At 37.3% G+C, this 19,227-nt stretch overlaps 1 protein-coding gene and 1 pseudogene across 10 annotated transcripts in view; both read right to left on the bottom strand.

Moving 5' to 3' along the window:
* Positions 1-19,227, bottom strand: part of TENM1 (teneurin transmembrane protein 1) — a 3,105,198-nt gene that overhangs the window by 286,683 nt on the left and 2,799,288 nt on the right. For all 10 annotated transcript variants that reach the window (XM_074277949.1, XM_074277947.1, XM_074277946.1 and 7 more), the window contains one exon: positions 2,924-3,162. In XM_074277949.1, coding sequence (XP_074134050.1) covers positions 2,924-3,162 — 239 coding nt within the window. The remainder of the gene's footprint in view (positions 1-2,923; positions 3,163-19,227) is intronic.
* LOC141548601 (heterogeneous nuclear ribonucleoprotein K-like) lies at positions 6,030-7,484 on the bottom strand (annotated as a pseudogene).

Here is a 19,227-nt window from a genome sequence, read left to right as displayed (position 1 = left end):
ATATAATAACATCTATTTTATAATAATTTTAATCATTACAGAGTTAATTTTGATGAGCAACTGCCACTTATTAGAGATATATTTATCATATTTTCAACATTAAAATCGTGTCGTTTTCACAACCAAATATGATTTTCACATGGCAATAATGTCAGATATAAAAATACAAGCAATTTCTGTAGAAATAATATTGCACAAGAGGAAAATTCCTAATTTTATTGCTGGGGAATTAACACATTCATTAGTCAGGTAGCAAAAGGCTAGTCTGGGGTTATGTGTCACTTATGATAACTTATGGATATGGCCAAAATATCAGATGATGATAATAATAATAGTGATAACCCCTTATTTTAGAAATATTTTGAGATATAACTTCCAACTTTGGCAGAAGTATCCAAAAAAAGTAGATTTTGCGCAAGTTTCTATATGGATGGGCACTTTTCAAAGAATAAGAATATAGTAACATACACTGAATATGCTAAACTTATCCTGCTGACTACTTATTTTTATTTTGATTATTTAGAAGGTACTTTATGATCTCCTTGTCACACAGGATAGAGGTAGAATGGATAAATGATAGAACAAGCATTTATTATGTGCAGAGCTCTGTGCTAAGTGCTGGTGATATAAAAAGCAAAAGCCAAGACAGGGGAAAGTGATCCACAGATTGTTTACTTGTTGACATTTGTCTGCCCTCAAGGAGTTTCCATTCTATATTATTATTATTTTTTTAATGTTGAAGACTTTCTTTATATGTAATTGGAAAAATAACATACTGGTAAATGGAAAAAAATAGTGTTGATTTGTCATCCTGGAGAGAAATTCTACTGCCATGCCCAAAGTGCATGTGGGATAACCACTATGGTATTAAGCCCATTTTATAGAAGTGCTCTCATGCTAATCTCAATGTGATTCCTAACCTACAAATGTTATGATGGTGCTGTGGGCTTTGTATAGGAGAAGATGAAAATGTCTCCAGATTGGATATCTTAGAACTTCCTACAGAGCCAGTGAGCAGTACTTTATGTAGGTCCTGTGCTTCACAAGAGTTATTTTCCCTCATGGCTAAGGTCTTTTGCTAAGCAAGGCGGAAAGAGAGTGCTGAAGTAGGAGTTGGGAGACCTGGCTTTGTCATTGACTAACTGAGACTTGACCTTCCTCATCTGTAAAATGGGCATAACAACATACCTACCTCATAGAATTCTTTTTAAAAAAATTAATTTTATAATTGTAATTTTTTTGACAGTATATATGCATGGGTAATTTTTTTTTACAAGATTATCCCTTGTATTCACTTTTCCAAATTTTCCCCTCCCTCCCCTAGATGACAGGCTATCCCATACATATTTAATATGTTACAATTACATTCTACATTCTAATACTACATATGAAGAGGAGTGGTAGATCCAGAAGGATATAAGTCTTCTTGACCACAAGTGAAGCAGTTTAGACCACGATGCCTCCTGAAATGGTAATTTACTCAATTTAATTTATTACTTATAAGAAATATTGTGCTCCCCTATTTATGTACATCTCAGTCTTACTGTTTCTTAAAAGACACTAGTGTTGAGATTTAGAAAGAGGCTAGACATGAAAGATATGAAGCTCCTTGGGACAAAATGAAACAAATTAAGTCTTCTCCTTCAACAATTCCTTTTGCTCCAAGAATAATGCTTCCTCATCCATTTTTGAGTTCCTCTAATAACTGTTTCTTCAGATAATTTGTATTGGAGCCTATAGGACCACTCAAGCAAGGAAATTAATGTTTAGTCAAAATAGAAAATCATCTAGAAAATCAGGAAGTTTGTTGTGAAATGACTGGGACTTTAATTAGGCAACTCTAAGACCAATTGTAAAATGCCTCACTTCTGAAAAACAAAGGCCAATCTCTAAGCATTTTCTCATTTTACTTTTCTAATTTATTTATACCAAGTCACCATCATATACCTAGTGAAAAGAAGAACTTTTGCCTCAATTTAAACCTCAAATATAAAGGAATACAGAAGTGTTAGCAAGAATTCATGTGATAAAAAATTACCCATGCATATGTACTGTCCAAAAATTATAATTATAAAATTAATTTAAAAAAGGCAAAAAAAAAGAATTCATGTGATAGAATTTCTGAGTTCTTCCAAAATGAAGGGAAAAGGTGCCTTTTAAAGTGGTCTTATTGCCTAAGGATTACTGAAAGAGCTACTCATGTTTCTTTTTAATTTTTTTGTTATTTAAAACAAACAGAAAAAGAAGAAAAGTTGTCATGCACATAGCAGAACATGGGGATTAAAAATATAAGACAATTAATTTCCGTTTCGAGAATATAATAATATAATAAATGCCATACAATATGTTCAGAACTCTCCATATTTTCTTTGTTTTCTTGGAGGTTTGCTTTTTTCTCCTCTGCTTTTGTTCTTTTTCCCTCTCCTTTCTCCACCCAAGAAGACAACAATTAAATACAGATATATTATATATATATATATATATACATATATATATATATATATATATACATATACATATATATATATACACACATACATACACACACACACACACAGACACACACACACAGACACACACACACAACCCCCCTCATATTTCTACAACTTCTAAGGAGAAAGAATAACAGTCTTTTAATTGAAAAGGAAATGGTTAACTCCAGTAGTCCTTGCAATCAATAAGGCTGCAATACAGAGCTCTTTTTCAAATAACATTGCATACGCTCTTCAGTCGAACTTGGGATTAAGAAGCACAAAAATAACTGGAAATCCACTTAGTCTTTACAACTACCAATTTAGATTCTAATTTGGGCTTCCCAAAGTGGAGAGGACCTCCCCCACCTCCATGCCCCACTCAATTAGACAGAATTCTGGAAAAGAGAGTAACAAAAAGAGGCAGGAAGGCAGGGAGTAACTTGACTTACCAATTACATAGGCCAGCAGTAGAGCCAGGGTCACGGTGATGGCAGTGGCACTCAAGGCTGTGCACTTCCAGTTGCAGCACCTGTAAGGCTTGTTAAAGGTGAAGGCAGGTCGAGAAAATGTGCTCCTAGGGAGCGGCCGTGGAGGTGGAGAGTAAACCGTATTGGATGTCAAAGGGTAATTCTGACTGGCTGCACTGAAGATAGCTGAAGAGCCAGATCCATGTTTAAATAGGAAATGCCTGCCAAAAAAAGAGAAAGAATTGTGCTGTAAAACACAAGGTACACGCTTTAAGAACAATAGCTCTCATGTCATTCCATTGCAATCAATGATTATTTATTAAAAGCCACTATGTGGGAGACACTGTGCAAAGCACTGGTGATATAAAAGATGCAAAACACAATTCCTGCCCTCAGAGAGTTTGCAATTTACAGGGGAGACAATATGTAAACAAATATATGCAAAGCCAGTTGGATACAGGATAAATGGGAATAACGAAGAGGGAAAGCGCTAGAATTAAGAGGGATCAAGGAAGGATTCCTGTAAAACATGGGTTCTTAAGTGGGATTTAAAGAAAGCCAAGGAAGATATTAGGTGGAATGGAGAAGGAATAATGTTCCACACATGAGGATTTACTTGTTTCCCCTAATTTCCCTTTTAACTTGTATTTCAATTAATAATTTCTTCTATCTCCAATCCCCTAATTTACAAGAAAAAGAAAAGCCTTGAAACAAATATATGTAGTGGCACAAAACAATGTCCTCGAATGGCTGTGTCCAAAAATATATGCCTCATTCTGAATAAATCATCTGTTAGGAGATAGCTTGTATCATCCTTACTGCTCTAGATTCATGGTTGGTCGTTGTTTTACTCAGAGTTAATAATTCTGTCAAAGATATTTGTCTTTACTGATACTCATTGCCTCTCACATACATATGGTAACAGCTTCTTTCCTGGTCTCTTCACTCTAGGGCCATCCTCTTCTAACCCTGCTTTCATACATTTGCCAAAATGTATGAAATACATTTCAATACAATTGCCAAAATAATTTTCCTAATGCGTAGACCTTGCTCAAGAATTTTCTTTGGAAGAGGGTTGTGAAAAGACAACAATTCACCTGAGGTCCTCTCCCTCTAAATACAGTTAAATAATACTATCAAACAATTCCTAGAGCAGTAGGACCCACAAAAGGATGGAATGAAACAATTTTCCAGCAAAAAACAACTTGGTAAATTGGCAAAAAAAAAAAGTCTATTGCACCTGGGTGAGAGTGGCGCACAGCCTTGGCTATAGAAAACCAAGAGTAGGTCTTGGTTGTCACTGAATCAGCCATAGAAGCAGCTGCTTCCAAAGCTCTCGGTCTAAGACAATAAGGGGGTCAGAAAGAGATCACAGAGGTCTCTCTTTGCTAGTACTGAGGCAGGACTCTGTTGCTTTGCCTATATTTGGATCTGGGTCACAGTGTTAGGTGGTAGTCTCAGGGAAAAGAAAAGTCCTAGCATGCCAGAGTTTGTGTTCACAGTGGAGCAGGTACCCTCCTCACAGTTCTTGGGCAGAAAAGAGTGTTTGTGGTTGCTCACAGACTAGAACAAAGGCCAGGACAGGAGTCAACATTTCTCTTCTTAGATTATACCACTTTGGAAGAATTGATTGGCTAACAGGATGGAACAGGAAAATAACAAATGTTGGAGGGGATCTTGGGGAAAAATACAGTATTAATGGACTATTGGTGGAGTTGTAAACTCATTTAACAATTCTGTAAAAAAATTTGAAACCCAAAGAGTTTTAAAACCATACATATCTTTTGGCCTAGCAGTGCCACTACTAGATCTGTATCCCAAATGATATAAAAAATGAAAAGAAAAAGGACATATATGTATAAAAGTATTTATACTAGTTATTTTCCAATGGCAAAGAATTAGAAATTGAGGGGACGTCCATCAGTGAAAAATGGCGGAACAGAATGTGTTATGTGATTGTCATGGAATACTATTGTGTTATAAGATATGATGGGATGCTCTCAGAAAAACCCGGAAAAACTTCCATGAAATTGATACAAAGTGAAATGTACTGTGAACAGAGTAACAGCAATATTGTAAGATGATCAGCTGTGAATGACTTGGCTATTCTCAACAATACAATGATCCAAGACAATTCTAAAGGATTTAGGATAAAAAAAATCTATCCATATCTGAGAAAGAACCTACAGCTTCTGGATATAGCCAGAGACATACTCTTTTTTAACTTTCTTTATTTTTCTTGAGGTTTATTTTTGGTCTATGCTTTCTTTCACAACATGACTGATGGATATGTTTTATATGCCTACACCTGTATAACTTATTTTGAATTGCTTCCCTTCTCAATGAAAGATGTGGAAGGGAAAGAAAAAGGGAGAAGATTTAGAACTTAAAAATAGTTTTAAAATTTTTTAAATTTTAAAAAATTGAACTTTAAAAAATGTTGAAAATTGTTTTTACATGTAAATTAAAAAAAAATTTGCTGTCTATATTGCCTCAATGATAAAAAACAACAACAACAACAACAACAAAAAACAGACACTTCAAGCGGGCAACTGCAGACTTTCACAAGACCTACCTTTCTAATCTTGTTTCATATTGCCTCTTTTTACTCTACATTCCAAAGTAGCATAACTGGATTGGCTTGCTATTAACGGGGATAGAGATTGAACTGCAACACAAATATTCTTTCACTTTTTTTTTCTTCTGACTGGTGACTGGCATGTGTGTCTTAAACAGCTGACTGGCCTTTGGGCCAGAGTGTTTTTTCTGGACATGGTCAAGTAGCAAGTACAAGGATAGAAGTAGGAAGAAGAGTCTTAGAGATCAATTTACAAAAGGGGAAAGCAAGGCTATGAGAAATCAAGTCATTATCTCAGCACTGGGATTAGTGCCAAGATCATTTGTCTAATGCTCTTTGCACTACATAGCCCTGGCTTTGGAGCACTGTGTTATATTTAACAAAGCTGAGAGAACACCTGTGAAGCAGAGGGAAAAAAACGATGTAGGATTCCTTCAGTTCTTCACGAGTATTAAAACAAAGTTTTTAGAATGCTGCTTTATAGTATAAAAAAGAAAAAAAAATCTTGCATTATAATCCTTCAAGATCTGAATTCTGCTTTTTATTATTTTGCAGTAAATATTGTACATTCTATATCTGGTACTACGTTCCTATAATGGCAATCATTCAATCCTCAGATCCTTCCAAATCCTGATCAGTTTTGACCCATGCTCTCAATTCATGACCTTTTTTTCTTTGATTTGCTCACCACCTTGGCTGAAAATAGATCCAGGTAAATCTTTGGGAATAGTTACTTGTGTTCTAATAATGGGTCTACCACTGTATAAGCCATGGCTCTCTCATAGGAATAATCATATCTAGAACCACCATGCCATTCAGAAGGACCCCATGTATCTACTGCAGAGTACCAAGTCTCATCAATACTAAAACCAATCATGCCATTATAAGTTACTGGGTCTTCCTCTCCTGGAATAATGGATAAGATTTTTTTCCCTCTAAATGGTAGTTGTGGAGGAAAAAGTAGGTTTAATCTTTCTGCTACCTTACCACCACATCAAGGAGAAGGTGGTAGGGGTTCTCTGAAAGGGCGCATGTCATCATAATCTCTTCTAGATTGGGGCATAGGACACCCATCAGGAACTGAAGGCATTCTATGAAAGCTCCCTTCTTTGCCTCACATGGGAAATCCTACCGAGCATCCTTGTCAATCATCACATTTCATTGTGAATCCACCACAGTCATATGTTTCATCATGGAAACTGGGATCACAGGGTTGCACACATCCTTTGATGGGAGACTCATATATAAAATCCAATGAGGTCTTTCTGTACTCCACAACCCTATCAAGCTTTCCACTGCTAATAACAACTCTCTTAGTGGAATGAAGACAGCAGTATTCCCGGAAAAGCTTGCTAGTTGTCTGAGTGTTTTTTCAAAGTTCTTTGATTTTGGCACCTTTGACCCTAGTAATTCTCCTTGCCATCTGTGGTGAATCAACAGTCTTAACTTGCAGTCAAAGTTGCTTCCTTTAAAGTGATGGTAACTTAAGCATTCCCTAGCATCAGATCCCAGTAGGAGCTGGCTGGTTGCAGTAAGGGATGGCAACTGAAGGCCCTTTGCCTACACGGGAATGATTTTCTTCAGAATTTCCCCATTTGTTTTGATATCTGCACTGATACTCAACACGTGCTCAAGGCTATTGCTGATTGAAACACTGGCAGTAGTGGTCAGTACAACATGTTTTAATATTTTCACCTCCTTTTCCAAGCACCGTTCCAACATTCTTACTTTTAACAAAATGTGCACTTCCACCATCTCATCAGTGTTTCTAGATCTTTTAAAGGCCTGCTTTCCTTCCACATATTTGGCAGGACACTTAACCAATCCATCCCTGGTTTTAGTATTGGAGAAGGTTGCTTCCGGCTATTCATTCTCCATTTTCTCAGATTAAATGGGTAGACAATCAGTATCATATACCCTCACAGGGCAGAACTGAAGTGTTCTAGTTGGAATAAACCACTGATACCCTAGAGCTACAATGCTGCACAAGGATGTGGTTTTTCCTATGCCCCTTGCTGCCTTGGTGGATCTCAGCTAGACAGAATGGGTTGGCCCCCTCTCTCCTCAATAAATACTTAATGACTGATTCTACAAAAGGAGCTTAGGATAAAAATACTACAAAGGAATAATGCTTAAGCATTCTAAATGGGTGAGAAGTTAAATGACAATATAAGGCAGAGTTTGGTTAGATTGAAATGATGACATCATTGTAAAAATGACATTCAGAGTCTCAGGGAGTCAGGATGGCAAGGGACCTCACAGATCACCAAGACCAACTCCTTCATTTTACACAGGAGGAAATTGAGGCACAAAGGGATTCAGTGATTTGTCCGGGGTCATACACCTACTAAGTACTGAAGTGGAATTTGAACTCTAGTCTTTCCAACTCTAAGTGCCATGTCCTATCACACAAGACTGCACTGCTTTTCCAATTAATCAAGGCATTTTTAATTGGGAGCACGCCTGCAACTATTGTTGATGAGAATAAAAGATACTTTATGTTACACAGGGAGAGGTAGGGTGGTAGAATAGAACATGTGCTAGCCCTAGAAAACATGATTTCAAATTTTCCTTTTGGAGTATATGTGACCATGGGCTAATTGATTGAATTTCTCAGAGCTTCATTTTTTTAATCCCTTCATCCCTTTAACGTAGATCATTATGAAAATCCAGAACATTGTATGTGTTAAATATTTCATACTTTAAAATGTTATAGAAATGGAAGTTACTGCTAATGCTTCATACATTTTATACCCAGGGTCTCATTTTATCCTTAGCAGAGACCTGGTGCCATGCTATCTCTATCAAGATGAAACAACATTTAAAAAATATTAAATAGGTGAGTTATGGAAAATAGGTCATGGCCCCATTTTACAGATGAAGCATGAAGGTTAAGTGAATTTTCCAATGTTCCCTAGCTAGTTAGCGACAAAGCCTGAACTTGGAACCAGAGATGACTGCTCTTCCTCTGCCCTTTTAATTAAATCATGATTTCTTACAATAATGCTCATATGGTTTCATTCTTTCATTAATGCCTGCTGGGTGAGGAAGATTTATGTCTCTCTGCACTCATACCCGCTATTCTCCTTTTTGACCCCCTATGAAAAATCTAGCAAGGCAGCACTGCAGAGTTTCTATGGGACTGTTCAATGTTGACTGACAAAAATATCTCTTATAAAGAACTGTTTCTATGGTACTCCTTTCTAGACATGTCCTATGGGATGGATAGGGGAGGAAATGACAGCAAAATGAGGTTTTTCCTACCTAGTATTTGAGAGAAAGACTTCTATATTTTGCAGATTTGGGAAGAACAATTGAAGTAGCTCAGTGTGTAGGACGTTGATTTGTTTAGCATATCGTCAAAAAGATAGAAGACTAACAGAGGCAGGTGAAGAACTGACAATTATGACTAACGACCAATATCATCTGGATAGAAAGTCTACCACCTCCATGCACCAGCAGCCCCCGAGAAACTCATTTGCATTGGAGCTGGAGCCAAAGCATGGTCCTCAATAATGAGGGGCCATTAGACAACGTGCTCACTGTTACCTTATTAACAAGTTAATATTAAGCCTCCAGGGTGAAAAATGGCAATGGAAATCTCCCAAATTGCCATCGTCTTTGCGAGCCATTGTTGGGCAGAAAGACTAGAACTTAAATGTGTTTTCATAGCACCTAAAACAAGTCAGAACATAGAGACAAATGAGCACTGCAAGGCTTCGGCTATGCTCTCATCAAATCTGATGACTGCTCATCTGTCTGAGCACACTGATTTTTCCCTAAGGACTTCAGGAGATACTAAAATGTTGCTATCAATTCTATACAATTGGTTTTTTTTTTCCCCACAGAGCAAATGACAAAAATGCAGTTCAAGAGTTTATGTGTAAGTAGTGCTCTCCTCTGCATCTGTTTTAATATTCAATTTTAAATGTAAAAAGAAAAAGCAAGATATTGCCAAAAGGAAATAGACACATAAGGAAATTGGAAAAAAAATCTTCACGACTGATGAGGCTCTATGGTAGTAAATGGGAATATTATAAATGTTCCTGTAAGGGTTTCAAAAACATCCATAAAAGGGGAAAATGCATTCTCACTTCTTAAATCCTTCATATCATATAATACCAAGGGCATCTGTTAGCATTAAATAAGAACAATTTAATGCACTTCTTCAAATTCTGTAGAAAATGGACAGTAATGTATACCTATTCAATTGCAGATGCATAAAAGAGCACTTATTTTTCTGTTTTAAATCCATTAAATGCATATCTAACCTTTATTTCCCTCAGCTATACACACGTGGTTCATCTCTCCATGCACACCAACTGAATCTCTGTGAGGGAATGAAACTGATGAAAGAGGGAAGTTGTCCTCCCACTGGTAATTCAACTGGGCCAAATCACATGAGGATGGAGCATGAGAATTTAGCTCTTTATTTGGGGCCTACCAAAGCATGAGAACATAATAGATGCTCTCCTCCATTGTCATTATAATCAACATAGCCCAAGATTATGGGATAGGAGCATCAAGGATATTTCTATGGAAGTCTCATTGCTTTTCAAAGAGTCCTTTCAACATTGTCCGACTGCCCTCTTCCCTTCTTGATCCATCACCCGTGAATGGATCTAAAGCTTCTTTCAACCTCCCACAAGCTTGGACTACCTTTGGGGTGGGGAGCAGGGGCCTACCGGTCATATAAATTGGCAACCCGAGGAAGACTCATAGGTGCAGAGATCAGAAGATCTGATGCTTACTAGCTATGTGATCTTAGATAAAGCACTTTTACCTTTTGGAATCTCATTTTTTTCCATTAATAAAATGAGGCTAATGGTATTTGCACTATTCACTTCTCAGGTTTTGAGATAAATGCTTTGAAAAAGTATTTTTACAAAAGTTTACAAAAATGTGTACTAATTTTACTAGTCATAAAGCTGGATTTCAAGTTTCAAGTGGAGGTGAAGAAGGCCTAATAATCTGGCATTCGGTGAATACTTGTGTTCATCCTCTCCTTCCTTCTGTGATTTTACGAAGTGTCCACACATCCCTTCCTTTTTCAAGTTTAAACCCCTATTCATTCACTTAATAATTTTCATCCTTTCATTTATTTATGCTTTCTTTCATTCATTCAAAGTCATTTTTCATTCAGAATTCCCTCTAGCACCTTGATACATGCACCTGTGAATTTGGAAAGAGTTGTGTAGTTAATAGAGAAACTCTTTTTTCCTTTCGTGACTAGCTTCCCCTCACAATGCTTTTGTCACTTCTGAAAGGCACTCCCTTCACTGTAGGAAAGAACAAGCCTCAGGCCCTCCATTAGTTTTTTTCCCTACAGAAAGACATCTCTTCTTGGAACTCTGAAGGACGCTTTGTGGTTGCCAGTAAAATCCCTTGATTCACTTCACGCAAAGAGACAACCAACAACCTTCCTTTCCACTCCTTTAAAATATGCATATAAATTAAAGAAAGTCAGGTTTTGGATTCTGTTTTCCAAGGAGATATGAATATTGAAACAGCGATCACAGACGCCAACTTGTAATGTCACCCATAACGTTATCAAGTAATAAAATGTTCTTAATTCACGCAAACATCTGTAATTCTTCTTTCTAAAGGGAATACAACATGGTTTAATATTCTACTGAAGATAATCAGGACACCAATTCTTTCTAGATATTACAAGTGTAGAAATTCTTTTCATCACTCCCATCTTTCTTTAAGACCCAGATCAGATTGATGCCCCAGGCTGTTAAATCATTCTCCTCTTCAAATCATCTTTTATTTAATAATATTTCTACCTGTAGTGATCTCCCAATTATGATGCATGTTTCTTTAGGACAAGGGCTGTATCAGTTAGTGGCTTTTTTTCCTCATCCTATTTCCCGCAGCATATTCCTAGGTTTCACCCAAAGAGCTGACTTCCTGCTTCTTGATTTCCTGGCATTATGTGAACGTAGAACAATGCAGTACAGACGGACTTCATTTTATTGTGCTTTCCTTTATTATGTTTCACAGATAGGCGTTTTATAAATTGAAAGTTTCTGGCAACCTTGTGTCAGGTCCTCCTGACTTCAGGGCTGGTGCTCTATCTACTGAGCCACCTAGCTGCCCCCTTTTAATCTGAATTCCTTTGTAAAAAGTCTCTCAGACTTTTGTATTACATCGATCATGTCTGGGGTACAGCTATTGGTCTACTGGTACCATTTTTCCAATAGCATGAGCTCACATTGCGTCTCTGTGAAACATTTTGGTATTTCTTGCAATATTTCAAAGTTTTTCATCATCATTATATCTGTTATGGTGATCTGTAGTCAGTGATCTCTTATGTCAGTATTATAATTGTTTGAGGGTGCCACCGACTGTGCCCATATAAAACAGCAAACTCTCTCCCTCATCTCTTTCCTCCCCCTTACAACTCCCTATTTCCTGATACTCAACAATGTTCACATTAGGCCAATTAATAGCAATACAATAGCCTCTTGGTAGTCAAGTGAAAGGAAGAGTCAATGGATGTGGCAAACTTCATTTGTGTCTTATTTTAAGAAGTGCCCATGGCCACCTTGACCCTCAGCAACCACCACCTTGATCGATCAGCAGTTGTCAACATGGAGGCAAAAAGATTATGACTTATTGAACACTCAGATGATTAACATTTTTAGAAAAAAGCATTTTAAATTAAAGTATGAGATTTTTTATATATAGCACCATTACTCCTTAAATAGACTATGCTATGGTATAAACACAATTTTTATATTCAGTAGGAAACTAAAAACTTTGTGTGACTCACTTTATGGCGACATTCACTTCATCATGGTGGTCTGGAACTGAAACAGCAGTATCTCTTGTGTATATATATATATATATATATATATATATATATATATATATATATATGTTTTTGTGTGTACATATATATATATACATATACACCAATCCATATATCTTTATCCATCTTTATATCTATCTATCTATCTAGAGACAGAGAGAGAGAGAGAGAGAGAGAGAGAGAGAGAGAGAGAGAGAGAGAGAGAGAAGGAGGGAGGGAGAGAGAAGGAGGGAGGGAGAGAGAGAGTGTGTGTGTCTCTAGCTGTTCCTCCATGAGAAATCCACTTCTGTAAACTAAGCTAGCTCCCTGGAGGCCTCAAGATCAGCCAGAGTCAGGATAAGTAAAAGTCCTTATATATATGAAGAGAGAGTTACTTATATATATGAAGAGAGAGAGAGTCTAGCTGTTCCTCCATAAGAAACCCACTTCCTTTCCCCTTTTTTAGTCATCTACGTCTGTATATATATATATATATATATATATATATATATATATATATATATATATATATATATATATATGCCAGTTTTCCTGCCCAATTTTTCAATGCTAATACATTCATAAGCCTGTTTCCTGATGTCCAACATGAGCCTCTTTGTTTGACCTACAAATGTCATTCTTTGTAAACTATGGTATTCCATGACTTACAATTATCTAACATAGATGGAAGAATACTAACATAAAAAGTGATTTAATTGTAGAGAGAAGCTTGCATGATTTTTGAAAGATAATCGAGCCTTTTTTTCTTATTCCTTTTTAATTTTGCAGAGATCCAAAGCATCTCTCCAACATATGTATACGGAGGGAACATTTCTATGGGTCATGTAATATTGTACATAATAGCTATTCTTCAAAGGGAAGATCTGCTAGGGAATACCCTCCTTAGTGAAAACCTGCCTGCTCCCTTCTCAAACTATCATCAAGGCTGTTTTAAATGTAGGCATTTATTCTCAGTAAGATTTTGTAAAGATGAGAGAATTGGCCAGGCAGATGGCTTGGTGGCTATTGCTATCATCTCTGTCACCTTTTCCAGTAATAATGTCTTATTTTTTCTAAGTCCTCGGTATCCTTTCATCTTTTTGCTATCTTGAGAAATGAGCCCTCAAACCCTGATTCCCGCTGGCACATACAGTCTCAAGGGACACTTGGGTGGGTGTTCCTCCCTTCTTTATTTGCTTTATTTGAAGCCACTTCTGTGGCCCCTGTGATGTTAGAGACGGACAGACAGCTGAGAGAGAAATCACAGAAAATGAAACAGCAAAATAAATATTTATATTTGTTCAATTTTCCATCTATTTCTCCCCTTCTAGTTGCATACTTCAATGCACTAGGGTCTAACTTTGTACTCTAAAACCAATTTTGAAATTTGTACTAAAAATGGATTATAGTCAAAGAAAAATTCCAAATATTTTCTGTTAAATCAACTATTCCTATTTTAAAAGATTTAAGTGGGTCTATAGAATTATTTACTCTAATAAGTAAGCTTATTTCACATATAAAAAAAAGATGAAACAGAGGAGTATTTGATCTAAGTGGGGAGTTTTCCAATATGGTTATTTCTATTCACATTCTGCTTGGTAGTAATTCCTGATTTGAAATTTAACAATAGGACTTATCATTCTTTTAAGGCACTAAAAGGCTTAGAAATATACTAATGTGTGAAATTTCAATTTCTCATTTTTACAAAACTCTCTTCGTGAAGAGATAAACAGATATTCAGCACTTTCTTCCCTCCCACCCATAGACACCATTTAAAGAGATTTGAGCAGGAAGGAATTTGCGATTGCTCATTTGCAATTATCCTAGAATATCTGTTTTCGATGACTAGGTTATATGTTTCCTCATTTTGTAAATAAATTTAGTTTTCATTTCCCTTTGCAGTTAGCAAAAGTCCTTTCCTAATTCTATTCACCTACAGAGCTCCTTCTGATTTAAGAGAATACACTTTTTTTTTAAACATTTAGGAAGGACAGTGATTACCTCTTTATTCTTTCTCATTTGCTATAGACATGTATTTTGCTCATTTATTTTATGAACCAGTTGACTATGGTATACTTTTCTGTATCATTTGTTTTTATGGAATTGTAATCTACATTAGCAGAGACATCTCATTTTAAAGAAAGAGAATGTTTCTATTTAATTGTAAGAGCACAATAGAGTAAGGGGCTAATGGAGTTTTCCTATTGAGCTGGGAATCTAAACTACTGTTCACATCTAACAGTTTCAAGGTGCTTTGAGAGCTGCCCTCTTTCTTTTTTCTTTTTCTTTCTTTCTTTTTTTTTTTTTTTTTTTTGAGGCAATTGGGGTTAAGTGACTTGCCCAAGGTCACCCATCTAGGAAGTGTTAAGTGTCTGAGGCCAAATTTGAACTCAGGTCCTCTTGCCTTCAGGGCTGGTGCTCTATCCACTGCGCCACCTAGCTGCCCCAAGCTGCCCCTTTTCAATCTGAATTCCTTGATAAAAAGTTTCTCAGACTTTTGTATTACATGGATCAGGTCTGAGGTACAGCTAGTCCAGCATTCTCACTCTGAGAGTTAGTAAAAGAATATGTTGGTATTAATTTCCAAAATAACAAGAGGTTTGATGGATGTTGGGGGGGGCAAGTATCTTTGTGGAGATCTGCGATCTATGAATATGTTTAGCTGAAACTCTCAGTGCCATTAATAAGAAAGACTAAGCCATGGTCAGAGGTTCTACTAGCAGGGCTAGGTAAGATACAGGAAGAAGAGAAAATGGGAGCAGAAAAAGATGAAAAAAGAAGAGGAAGAAAAAATTGAGAAAAGAAAAAAAAGCAGAAAAAGAAAAAAAAAACGAGAAAAGGGATACTGTTTAATCATATGGCAGGCTTTGAGAATCACAGTGAGCATAACTTCTTCAGGAGCCATCTGGTGGCTCTAGAAACAGAGGTTACTTAATCTTAGTCTTTCTCTCCTATTTGTTCAGTACTGGTTTGTACCTAACAGGATCACATTTAATGAACCTAAACATAAAGGCTCTCAGACTTGAGTTCAAAACTTCGCCTTTGCAAGTTAAAGATGGGGAAGCAGGCTAGATAGTTGCTCATCTGGAAAGGATCTGGGGGTTTGAGGCAGACTCCAAGTTCCATATAAGCTAATGGTATGATCTGGTACCTAAGAAAATGAATGCAACCTTATGGTGCACTAAAAGAGGCTGAGTATCCAGTATTAGGAAGGTGACCATTTTACTGTACGGTACCATAGCCATAACGCAGGTGGCGATTTGTGTTCATTTCTGGGACTTAGGAAAGACATTCAGAAATCAGCTTAATCATTCAGTAAGCAAGGAGTAGCAAGTGCCAGGCATTGTGCCAAAGGCCGGGAATACCAAGAGAAAACAGAAATTGTCAGTACCCTCAAGGAGTTCACATTCTTATGGAGGAAGAAAACATGTACATAAATTAATACATATGGAATAGAAGGTGTAAGAGCACCCTACAGGAGAAAGCTCTGGCAGCTGGAGAAGCTGGGAAATTGCATCCTGTCAAAGTGAGCACTTGAGCGAGGTCCTGAAGGAAACTGTGGATTACAAGAGGCTAAAGGGAGGAGAGAGCATTCTGGAGCCAGCTGGGATTATGGTAAAGATTTAGGAGCTGCAGTGTTGCTTGTACAGAGCTGCAAGCAGGGCAACATGGCCTGACCAGAGTTTACATGAAGGGGAGTGTTGTAGCAGAAAACTGGAAAGCAAGGAGGGAACATGACAGGAAGGCTTTTTTAATGCAGAACATGAGATTCTGTTCTATCTGATGGCTAACAGGGAGCCAGTGGAGTTTATTCCACAAGGTTGTGGCTGTCCCTCCATGCCTAAAATGCCCTACTGCCTCATTCCTCCTTCTTGGCTTTCCCTGTTTTGTTTTGTTTTGTTTTGTTTTTCAATATCCAACTCAATTCTGGCCTCCTGAAGGAAACCTCACCCGCTTCCTCCATTTGCCTTTGGAAATCACCCTATATCTATTCCCTCAAGAATACTAGGGTGCAACTAGTTTCTTACATGCACTCTCCACATCTGAAGGTGAGTTTCCTGTCAATAGGGACTGTTTCTGCTTTTTCTTTGCATCCCCTGAACCTTACACAGGGTTGGCTACATGTTAAGTGATTAATACAGGTGTAGTGAGCAACAGAATCAGATCTGCACTGTGTAGCAACTAGATTTAGGAGATTCTAAAGGCAGGGCAGCTAATTAGTAGGGGACTGCAACAGTCCAAGTGACAAGGGCTGTTCCCTTCTTTCCACTCATACCAACAACCAACACCCTAATTCAGGCTTTTAACATCTCTTACCAGAACTATTACAGTGCTCTTCTGACTGATCTCCTTGCCTCAAGTCTCTCTCTATTCCAACCCATCCTCCATAAAATTGCTTCTTCTCTGTCTCTCACCTCCTTCCCACCCCATCCAATCTATTGGCCAAACTGGTTGATTTCACCTCTGTGACACCTCTTGAATATACCCCTCTCTCCTTGACACTGCCACCATCATCCCTCACACCTGGATTACTGCCCTAGCCTGTTTGTGGGTGGGCCTGCTCAAGTTCCTCCCTTAGGTGCCATCAGACAGTTGCTAACTCAAAACTGCACTTTCTGTCAGGGAAATAAGGAAGATATGAGATTAGGGAAGGGATGTCCACTTACCACAGAAAACATGTGATAAGAAGCCAATAACAATTATTTGTTATGTAATTTATGAATTTTATCTTTGATTTTTATATTTAACAGTCATTTTTTAAGCCAGGGGGATCTTAAGTAGAGGCTTGTGAAACTGATTTTTTAAAATAAAAAAAATTGGGGCAGCTAGGTGGCACAGTAGCAGATAGAGCACCAACCCTAAAGTCAGGAGGACCTGAGTTCAAATCTGGTCTCAAACACTGAACACTTCCTAGTTGTGTGACTCTGGGCAAGTCACTTAACCCCAAATACAAATAAATAGATAGTTATATAAATAAACAAACAAACGAATGAATAAATAAATAAAACAAGCAAATAAATAAATAAATAAATAAGTAAGTAAGTAAATAAATGTTTCACCATTAATATTTTGATTTTCACATTTTACCATAACTAGTTTCCTTGGTAATCCCATGTATTTATATTATGCACTTCAAAACAGAAGTTTTTGAAGTCTGAGAAGAGGTTTATAGGCCTTATCAACTGACTGCCATGGAGCCCAGGAAGCTTTAAAGGAATACTTGGAAAATCCTAACTGCTCAACCTCTGCTACTGAGTTCCAGCCTGGTTTTTAACCCCAGCTCATCTTCTGTGATGCTGAAAATGTAAAAAAGGCACTGTGCACAGGCTCACAGAAAACTTATGTTCCAGTCTACCTCATGAAATTGAGACCAATTAATACATTTCCTGCCTGGATACAAAAGGTCAGTGGCTGCAATTTGTGCAAATATGCTTAGATGTACATTTCAAATAAGAAAAATCTTCCCTGTTTTGGCCCTTTGCTTTTCTTCTCCAGATTCAGATTTAACTGCTAGAACAGTGGAATAGGGTATGGTAACCAAAAGAGACCATGAAATAGGAATAGACAGAAATCAGAAGATTGAACCTCAAATACCAGTTCTACCACTTGCTAGCTATGTGACCATGAGGGCAGACTGCTTCCCCTTTGTGAGCCTCAGTTTTGTCATCTATAAAATGGGAACAGAAACCTGAATAGCATACTACTCAAGGATGTTGTAAATGGCAAATCAGAAAATGTATGTAAAGACTGAGTACTCCCCAAATCTACAAGTCATCAATCCTTCCCTTCCCATGACTAAAAGGTGAGTTGCTGGGAGGAATATTACTATTGTCCATGAAAGCTCTTTGAGGCAGCAAATTAGTCTCCCTCTATATTTTCCCTACAGTTTCAAGAAAAAAAAATAAGTAGAGGGATACTATAATAGTCCTCTGGCAAGCCTGTCACAGAGTGTGACTGTTCTGTTTGCTTAGCCCTATCAATTTTACCGGTTCTTAGGCTGAAAGTTTTTGAGGCACTTAGCTTTACCCTAGTTACCACAAGCTCTATCCTGCCTCCAATACTTTCTACCTCTCACTCCTAACTGGAACACTGATATTTAGTACCACTATTTAGTATTTAGTAACACTGATTCTGAATAGAGAATATCAGGTGGTCCTTTTGTTCTAATCACCAATACAGTGAATTCCTGCACCAAATAAGAGTCCTTTGTTGGTCACCACTCCTTTATGTGCTTTGGCTTCCCTATTAAAATGTAAATTCCATGAGGGTAGGATGGTTTTGCCTTTTGTATATGTATCCCCAGTTCTGAGTTTTATAAATGTTTTTCATTCCTTTATCCATATCAGAAAATCTTTTCTTAGAACTTCCCAATTGGCCAAGAGTTAGATAATGTAATCTTCAGTTTTTCAGAGCCAAGGAAATTATCATTTCTGCTTCAAAAACAACTTTTCCCATTCCCAGAGATCCCAATATTTCTCTGCTGGTTGGCTCATCACTGAACCTAATTGGTTTCCAAAGAGAAAGTGACTAAATTCTCAGCAAAGTTGATTAGAGTTGACATAGGACATACAGAATTCCAATAGCTGCACATGTATTGTGGGTTTGTTTTTTTTGGGGGGGATATAGTGAGATAATGTAGCACAGAGGGGATGTGTGAAAGATCTGAAGTCTGAAGAGACCTGAGTTTGAATCCTACCTCTGGCACTTACTGTAACTTTGGGCAAGTCCCATCCTCTATAAAATGGGGATAATACCAGGAATGCTACTATTCCATTTCTCACGGAGGACTTTGTAAGGATCATATGAGATCAATTACGTATCGAATTTACCGATATTAAATCAATTCATTGATGTAAGTTATTATTCACAGGAGGCAGTGAGCATCTGGATTTTTCCTTGGTAAATGTGTTT

This window comes from Sminthopsis crassicaudata, chromosome X (genome assembly GCF_048593235.1).
Source record: "Sminthopsis crassicaudata isolate SCR6 chromosome X, ASM4859323v1, whole genome shotgun sequence".
Taxonomy (NCBI): domain Eukaryota; kingdom Metazoa; phylum Chordata; class Mammalia; order Dasyuromorphia; family Dasyuridae; genus Sminthopsis; species Sminthopsis crassicaudata.
Note: the sequence above shows the minus strand (reverse complement) of the source record. Positions and strands in the feature narration are given on the sequence as shown.